Consider the following 9,933-nt stretch of genomic DNA (forward strand, 5'->3'; position numbering starts at 1 on the left):
CACCGAGGCGATGACTACTGACCGAGACCTTTGGAAATGTGCTGTGCGTGAGAAGACCCGGCAAGCCAAGTGAGATCGTTGCCAGTGCCCCTGGACTGGCTCTTGTGCGGGTGGCACATAAAAGACACCATTTCGAGCGTGGCCGTTTTCGTGTGGGTGACACGTAAAAGCACCCACTACACTCTCTGAGTGGTTGGTGTTAGGAAGGGCATCCAGCTGTAGAAACTCTGCCAAATTAGATTGGAGCCTGGTGTAGCCATCCGGTTGCACCAGTCCTCAGTCAAATCGTCCAACCCATGCTAGCATGGAAAGCGGACGTTAAACGATGATGATGATGAAGTGGTAAGTAAGAAGAACTGACATGAGAAAGAGCATCCGGCTACGAAACACTGCCTCAAAAAATCTTGTCCATCTATGCCAGCATGGATATGTTACCAGATTATATGTTGGGGCTCATGGAGGAAATGACAGTAGACTGGGATGTTTGGTCTTCCTAGGGAAGACCTGTCCATAAAACTGAGTGCTAGAAGAGTTGTGTCCCACCCACATGTAACAACACACTTCTCACCCTCTCTACTCTAAGAAATCAAACAATAACTCCTTTTCTAATTGCATCTTTCTCTTCCTCACATTTCCTCCTCATACATCATGATTGCTTTCCAATCCCCTTTCTTGACCACACTGCCATGCTCACTGTATCACCGCTCCCCACTTTCCTAACCAGGTTCTATGCTCATATTCCTGTTACTTGTGAGTAACACCACACCATCTCTCTTCTGCTGTTTCCTACTCCCGCTCATTCCCTTTGGTCACTCTCTCTCTCTCCTTCTCTTGTTTATCCTCTGACTAGGTAACCAAGTATCACCTTTATATCAGCACACTTGTTTCTGGCCTCTTTCTGTACCTCTCTCTCTCTCTCTCTGGGTAACCATGTGCCTCCTCTATAGCAAGACATTTCTGCCTCTCTATTTCCCTATTACACTCTAACCTTTCATTTGATACCTCCTCAAATGACTCCTCTGTTGTGGCAAGACACCTGCTTCTGTCTCTTCGTTACACTAACTTTCATCCTCTAACACAAATGCCCTGCCCCTCTCATAATTCCTTGTCTTGTGAGTTACTTGGTTACTCTGCCAGTGCTGGCGCCACATTAAAAGCATCTAATCCACACTGTAACATGGTTGGCATCAGGAATTGCTCTACTACTGCCAGGTAAGTAGAGAACCAAGGGTTCATATTTCATCTATGGTACAACAGAGCCCAGCATCAAGGATGGCATATAAACCTGCAACTATTCCATACCCCGTCCGCTTGGCTACTTATATAGCTTGCCATGCTCCAGTACATCAAGTCTTTCATGCAAATGAGATTTAGCAGAAAAAAATAATTACAGAAACAGCACAAATAAAACGCAGTTAAATATATTATATCATACAAACCTTTCTTTTTGCTTTAAACACTCGGCTAAATTCTGCAACTTTTTCTTAAGAAATGCTGACTGTGAAAACTGTTAAGGATTATCTTAATTGGTAAAGACATTTTTAAAACCAAACCAAGTTTTAGCTCAGGACGAACACAATAACATGGTAAAAATAGAACCACAAACATAGTGGGGCTATAAGGGCGGTCCACCTTGGGCAGCACTTTTCATTCTGTTGTAGGTAATATATGGTCTTTGTGGGGTCTGGGGGTGGCACACACTCTAGCTACGCTAGTGAACAGAACACAACAGTTTGTGTAACACCAAAAACAACAATACCATATAATTATATTTCTAAAAATCACAAAATATAATATGTTAGAATTCTTATTCCATTTATTACCTTTACACAATCCTACATTTTCTAAACATTGCTCTGTGTGTGTTGTGTGTGTGTGTGCATGCGTGTGTAGGAAAACAGACAGGCGGCGATCTGGCAGAAACGTTAGCACGCCAGGCGAAATGCTTAGCGGTATTTCGGCAGCCGTTATGTTCTGGGTCCAAATTCCGCTGAGGTCGACTTTGCGTTCCATCCTTTCGGGGTCGATAAATTAAGTACCAGTTACGCACTAGGGTTGATGTAATCGACTTAATCCCTTTGTCTGTCCTTGTTTGTCCCCTCTATGTTTAGCCCCTTGTGGGCAATAAAGAAATAAGACAGGTAGATAGATACACCTGAAACTGAAAAATAATACAAAAGCAAAAAGCTTTCAAAGTCAATTTGGTACTCAGGTTCCATGCATAATATTTCACAAAGCTCGAGCACCATAACAATTATGGGGTGGGTAACTTTTTCAGCTGTGTGGTATGAAGTTTGCTTCCCAACTGCAGGATTCCAGATTCAGACCCACAGCGAGGTACCTAGGGCAAGTGTCTTGTAGTATAGCCTTAGGCTGACCAAAGCCTTGTGAGTGGATTTGGTAGAAGGATACTGAAAGAAGCCCGTCATGTATGTGTGTGCCTGTGTTTGTGCCCCACCACAACTTGACAAGCAGTATTGGTTTGTTTACATTCTCATAATTTAGCAGTTTGGCAAAATAGACCAATACAATAAGTACCAGACATAAAAAAAATAATAAATACTGGGGTTGATTCATTTGATTGAAATTCCTCAAGGTGGTGCTCCAGCGTGGTCACAGTCTAATGACTGAAACAAGTAAGAGATACAAGATAAAAGATATATAGACACACACACATTCACTCTGCATAACATGTTGAGTACTTTTTTCTCCAATTTGTAAATCTAAATGCACCTACTTTATATATGTTCATGTATGTACATGCATGCACATAACCACAAACAGACATGAATAATTCATACAGCAAATTAAAAAGCAAACAATGTGATATTATCTCAAAAAGCAGATAAAGGATATCATTTGTCTTGGTCTGAAGTAGCTTCATGATTTTACTGAAAAAAAGAGAGAAAAAAATTACAAGTACTAGAATAAAAAATATATAAAACAAAAAATTCAAAAATGATTTTCTTTTAGATTAAAGCTATCATGTTAGTGTGTGGAGGCACGTGGCTTAGTGGTTAGGGAGTCAGCATCATGATCATAAGATTGTGGTTTCGATTCCTTCGTATGCCTAATTCTGCAGCAAGTCAAAATATATACAGACACTTAGTATGGGGTGACAGCATTAGGCAGTGATGTAGATAAATACAAACTTGCTAACAGTTCAAATATGCTTGAGACATATTCAAATTTGTAAGAAAGCAATTCGCTGTGTTTTCTCATGGAGAAAATTTCTCACTGTTGACAAATGGGTGTAAATACAATGATTCAGCTCAGGGTGTTACCAGTCATTGAACGATAACAGGAATATCATAAGAAAAATACGGTCTCTTGTGTCAGCTTGCATTGCCATCTTGTCTGGTTTCTGTGGCTAAAGAGGAAATAACTACTCTGAAATGTATGCATCCCACAGTCTGGTCAGATGGTACAGCAAGCTGAATTGGTGTACTTACACCAATTTGTCAACAGCAAGAAATTTTCTCTGTAACATAATGGATGGCTTTATTGCAGGTTCGAATATGCCTCAAGCATATTTGAACTGGTACCAAGTTTGTATTTAGATACTTAGTATATATATTCTTGAAGGCATGTGGCCTGGTGGTTAGACTGTTGCAATCACATTCATAAGATCATGGTTTTGATTTCCAGACCAGATAGTATGTTGTGTTCTTAAGCAAAACACTTCATTCCACCAGTCCACTCAGTCATAAAATGATTTCAACCAATAGCTCAAAAGTTAACCCCTATAACAGACCAACGTCCTATTCAGTGAGGAGTGTTGCAGTCTCAGTCATTTATACACAACAGAAACTAGGCTAAGGTCTGGCCTTATGAGTCTTTGGGCTCATGAAAAAAAATTCATTAACACACACACTATATTGGCACTATAATAATTATTGATTTTGCAAACTGATCACTTGTCTACTAATAACAGTTAAGCCAAGTCTTAATTAGTTTTTTTATTTGTTCTTTTAATTCATGGGGAGGAGAAGTTCGAATTCTAAAAGGTGTGGCTTTTGTAGTTTCTGTTTCAAACACTGTCAGAGTTGATTCTGACTTTCATCCCTCTAAGGTCAATAAAGTAAATACCAGCCCATATTGAGTACATATGGATGATAGTGTAGTTAACTGAATTGACCACACCCTCATTATTATACTTTTCTTAAATATTAAACATCATATAACAGTTAAATAGAACATATTGTGGATTCAGGTGCAAATCAAAAGGTCCAATTAGATAATCGTTGTTTAATTTTGATCCACAACTGTAAGAGATCGAAGATAAAATATTCTAACCAAAGATAATGTTGTATCATACCTGTATAATTTTGCATTACACAAGTTGGAAAGTACTGACATAATTTTTTTAGAAATGCATGTACTATATCCCATTTCCCATCTACTATAAAACCTTAAAACCTGGTGTCCAAGAAAAAGAAACCAGTATTTACTTACTCGGATGATATGATTTTGTCTTTCAAAGATTGCAACAGTGAATTCTTTTCAATAAATTTCTGAAAAGAGAAACATAGATCAAATAACACAAGACAAAAATATCTTTCGACATCATACAGCTTTCAATTGGTCCTGGTTTTATCATACTACACCTCAAATTTTAATATTGATCAGTAAATTAAACTGTCCATTATAATTTATGAAAGAAATTTTTTTTTTTAATTATGTTCCTGAATAATAATGGAAAAGTGTTATTTAACTAAATCCTGCATAATTTTTTTTTTTCAATAATTAAAAAATATGAACCATGTATTTCATAAATATGATCAGAAAAGTGGATGTTAATATAATGAATCAAGAAATTTGAATTATATTACAAGACAAAAATTTAGAGATTTACTAATGGGAGCTTTTGATGAAAGAGAGAAAGAGTTGGGGATAACTGGAAGTTCCTGCAGGACAATCTACTGAGGGCTATGGATGAAATCTGTGGTTGGTGCAGAGTCCCGGCTAGACCAAGGGTGACATGGTGGTGGAGCAAGGTTGACAGTGTTATAAAAGCAAAAAGACAAGCCAGGAGAGACTGGAAAAACAGTGGAAGCAGAGAATTATATCAGGTAGCCAAAAGAGTAGTTAGGCGTCAGGTATACATAGCAAAAGGAATAGCTGAAGGTAAGAGGTTCGCAAATGTCCTACAATGTGAGGATCAGAGGTGTGAGGTGAACAGGATTGCAAAGTATGGTATCAGAGGAAATAGTGATGTGGTAGGTGAGAAATGTGTGTGAATGGATAACGGTATGCTTGCACTTAACAACTCAGAGAAGAAAGATGCATGGAAGTGTCACCATGAACGGTTACTAAACATAGAAAATGAATGGGAGAAGGAGAGTTTACCAAACATCAAACAAATTGAGGGACCAGCCATCAGAGTTGATAGCAGCATAATAGATAAGGCAATTAAAGACAAGAAGACAGGGATAGCCCCTGGGCCATCAGGAATCACTGCCGAGATGATTAAAATTTCTGGTGGTGTAGGATACAGCTTAGTCACCTGTATAGTTAATTACGTTATTCAGGAAGGCACCATCCTCAATAACTGGTGTAGTAGCATTATAGTTGGCTGCTACAAGGGTAAAGGTGATGCCTTAGACAGAAACAACTACAGAGGTATTGAACTGCTAGACCAAGTCATGAAAATTACTGAGAGGATTATAGCTCAACTGATTAAAAATGGAATTAAACTAGATGAACTACAGTTTGGTTTTGTACCTGGGAAGAGTACCACAGATGCCATCTTTCTAGTGAGACAGCTGCAGGAAAAGTACTTGACCAAAAGTAAGCCATTGTACCAGGAGAAAGCTTTCGACAGAGTTCCCCGCTCTGTTATATGGTGGTCTCTAAGGAGGTTAGGAGTGGCTTGTTAGAGCTGTACAGTGGTGCAGTCAGTAAGGTGAGAGCTGGCCATGAATATGGTGATGAATTCAATGTTCAGGGGTTCGCCAGGGCTCAGTTCTCATCCCACTCTTATTCAGTATAGTCCTCCAGGGCATAACAGAGGAATTCAAGACTGGGTGCCTGTGGGAACTGCTATATGCTGATGACCTTGCCCTTTTTGCAGAATCTTTAGCAGAATTGGAGAAGAAATTCCAGGAATGGAAACAAAACCTGGAATCAAAGGGCCTTAAAGTTAACCTACTCTATCACGGTTTGTAAATTATGAACTCCTGATTCAAAATTATGAGATTACAACCAAACCAACGTGATGTTTATTATTATCAAATTAACTTCGTTAAGTCGAGAAATCTTAATCTTAAGCTTCGTTATCAAAGAGGAGATAAATCTTGTAACAATCAATGCTGTTATCTCCCTGTATTCTGAAACGCCTAACTTGATCTGGGTTCGCCAAGTTTGTGCATTCTTTAATGAATGTTGACGTCCACAAACACACTACAATGAAGACATAACATCGAATAACACTACAATTCTACAACTCATGAATAACACACAACCAACACTGAATATCTCTGTCAATTTTCAGTAATCTTGTCATTATGCTACCTAGTTTAATGCCACTACCTAGCACCTCCAGTGCCTTTAGTGGATACACTGTGTTGCAAACACCTCAGGTTACGTCTCTAGTTTGAGGATGCACACACTCTCTCTCTCTCTCTCTCCCACTAGTCGCAGAGGCCCTGTGAAGGGTCATTAGCACTACTTTCCCTCCTGAATAAAAGCTTGTAGAAATCTTTGATGGATAACCCATCATTATTCACCCAGCCAACCGTTTTCACAAAAGCTGACCTTCTGTTTCAAAACCTGAAAATATTTGAGCTGAAGACCGTTTTAGACTTCCTCAGACTAAAAGATCAAAATAATTGGGTGAAGTCAGACCAGTTTTAAGCTTTTCTTGTCAATCAATATTAATTGTTCAGCAGGAAAACATGGATAAGAAAACTGTTCCAGAAGTATATAAGTCCAAAAAGGGTTTAGCAGGTAGCGGGGGAGGTCAATTAATCAAGAAAGAACAGTGTTCATTCCAGACTGACGAAACTGAAGGGGCTGATGTTAAGTTTGACCATCTGAAGATTGATGTCTGAAGGAAAACCCTGTAGAAGAGGAGGAAATTCCATAGGGCTGCAACATTGGGATGAAAGAATTAGGTAAGTATTTAGTATACAGGAATCTGGACTGTAATGCAATTAGAGTGACTGGAGGAGAAGGTGGAAGACATGCATTACGTCATGTATATCTTTGTAGTCCAGAGAAGCAGAGGCTATTCGTATAGTAGATAGAAGAGAAAGTGTGTCCGTGGGTCAGTGATTATAGTGCATTGGTGAGTGAGTCAACCAAATGACCCTTTATCTCTTATGAAATAAATAAAATAATCCAGTTTCATATTTTAAAAGAATCCTACATAGGCGGAGGAGTGGCTGTGTGGTAAGTGGCTTGCTTACCAACCACATGGTTCCGGGTTCAAGCCCACTGCATGGTACCTTGGGCAAGTGTCTTCTACTATAGCCTCGGGCCGACCAAAGCCTTGTGAGTGGATTTGGTAGACGGAAACTGAAAGAAGCCTGTTGTGTCTGTGTTTGTCACCCTAGCATTGCTTGACAACCGATGCTGGTGTGTTTACGTCCCCGTAACTTAGCGGTTCGGCAAAAGAGACCGATAGAATAAGTACTAGGCTTACAAAGAATAAGTCCCGGGGTCGATCTGCTCAACTAAAGGCGGTGCTCCAGCATGGCCGCAGTCAAATGAATGAAACAAGTAAAAGAGTAAAGAGGTTGTTTATTTCAAAACCATAAGGTTTTAGGTTAGGTCCCACCTCTTGGCACCTCAGACAAGTGTTTTCACCATAGTTCTGATCTAATTAAAGATTTACAAATTAAATTCAGTAGATAAAAACTGTGTGGAAGCCTGTCATATGTTCTTTTGAAGGTTTCAATTTTTGGGCTGTGTCCATGAGTCCGTTACTTTCAAGAGTTTTTTTGTAGCTCATTTCTAAACTATTTACTTCAGTCTTTATTGAATTGTCAAATTAGACATTGCAACACATCATTACTTTTTTACTAATCAACAGTGTTGTATCAAACACATAAACACACACACACATACATACATCTCCACTCACAAGGTATTGGTTAGCCTGTGGCTACAGTTACAATACATGCTTAAGGTGCCAAGCAATGGGATCACAACCAGAACCAAATGGTTAGGGTTAGACCTCAAACCGTCCAACACATGCCAGCACGGAAAACGAATGAAGATGATGAGCGTAATGGTTAAACTGCTGCTTCTATAGGTCTAAAGAGACACTGCAGATTCAAATTTGAAAGCAGACAAAATTTCTTCCCGAAGAGGTTTTACCATCCCTGATGAAAATGATCATGTCAAAGTTTGAGGTAGAAGGAACTGTCAACAACATCTTACACTACTACTCTTGTTAGATATTACTACTGTCCCCATTTCAGCCAAAAGCATTCCATAAGGTGCCCATAGCGTCATTTTCGAGATGTGGTTCTCAACCAGGGCCCATATAAGATTTTCTTGTAAAAATTAATGTGTATTAAATAAGTTATACTTGTACAATACACAAAATATTTTAACAGTATTTTAAACAGTTCTTAATAATATTTAATTATAAAAATATAATAGAATTTTTTAAACATTGAATGGCTATGATGAACGGAGGTGCAGTTAAGTAAAATAGGAATCAAAAGGATACCATAGTCAAAAAAATCGTTGAGAACCACTGCTTTAGAGGAACATACAACTGCATTTTCTAATGCGTCCCTTCATTATTTAAGACGGTAGGGAGTGATCTGATGGGGGTTTGGCTGCTGTTTCAAAAGGTCGAGCGACTACATAATAAGAAGCCTTCGTCGCAAAAACGAAAGCGAACGTTTCATGCTTACTTTTATCGATTCATTCATTTTAATACAATAGATGATAGCGTATTGTAAGAATGAAAACGAAGGCAAAAAATGGGTGATGGGGGTAAAAATTTTCATAACTTAATTGTTATTAAAAGAAAACAAGACATTTTCAGTGGGGAAAAAGAGGTTCACAAACAATTGAGAAAGTTTAGCAACTTTATAACTAAATAGAGAAAGAGATAACGATGGGACCTAAACGCTCAACCTGCTAAAAATACCAGCTAAAATTTAACTCAAATCATACTCTGTGATCTTAAAAAGGAAAACGAAGGATATTTTGAACAATGTAGGTTCTGATATTCAAAAATGCGAGATGGTCATGTCTTGAATATCTTCATGCAAGGATCTGCTCAATCAAGATTGACTGGGGGCATAACAACTATCAAAGGAGAAAGGGACTCTAAAGCGGTAAATTTAAACATGACGTAAGAAAAATAACATTTCATAAATATATTCCCGAGACTGTATATTTATGAAGTGGAATATATATTGGGGCTTATATACATTCGAGTCCCTGACGGAGTAAAATCTTCGTTTGTTCTGGCTCTTTTAGTTCTGCGTTCAAATCCTACATTCTGAGTTCAAATCCCGAGTCAATAAAAGTACTAGTTAAGTAGTTTTTATGCTCGACTGTTCTCCTAAACTTTTTGCCATTACACACAATTTTAGAAAATGAAATTTATTTTTAAATACAGTAGGGACTAGTGAGAAAATTCACTACTAGGACTCGGGAAAAATTACTTGGCAGTATTTTTTCGGTTCTTTACGTTCCGATGTCAACTTTGTTTTCCGGGGTCGATAAAGTACCACTCAAGTAACGAGGTTGAAATAATGCAGTCTAATCCCCTACCCTTAAAAATTACTAGCCTTCTGCTGAAATTTGAAATAATTATTATATTTTCTTATATATATATATGTGAATGCTATACCGTAGAATTACTGTTTACACACACACCTCAAACAGGCACATAGCTTTACACGCGCACATACAGACATATAACATTAACCGAAAGAATGCCACATATATATATATATATATATA

General features: G+C 38.2%; 1 protein-coding gene across 1 annotated transcript in view; it reads right to left on the reverse strand.

The window, feature by feature from the left end:
* The window catches only part of LOC106884375 (uncharacterized), an 11,353-nt gene that overhangs the window by 674 nt on the left and 746 nt on the right, over positions 1–9,933 (reverse strand). The window contains exons 2-4 of the mRNA XM_052966825.1: positions 4,456–4,514; positions 2,856–2,891; positions 1,440–1,499 (exon numbers count right to left, since the gene is read on the reverse strand). Coding sequence (XP_052822785.1) covers positions 1,440–1,499; positions 2,856–2,891; positions 4,456–4,514 — 155 coding nt within the window. The remainder of the gene's footprint in view (positions 1–1,439; positions 1,500–2,855; positions 2,892–4,455; positions 4,515–9,933) is intronic.

Source organism: Octopus bimaculoides, chromosome 3 (assembly GCF_001194135.2).
Source record: "Octopus bimaculoides isolate UCB-OBI-ISO-001 chromosome 3, ASM119413v2, whole genome shotgun sequence".
Taxonomy (NCBI): domain Eukaryota; kingdom Metazoa; phylum Mollusca; class Cephalopoda; order Octopoda; family Octopodidae; genus Octopus; species Octopus bimaculoides.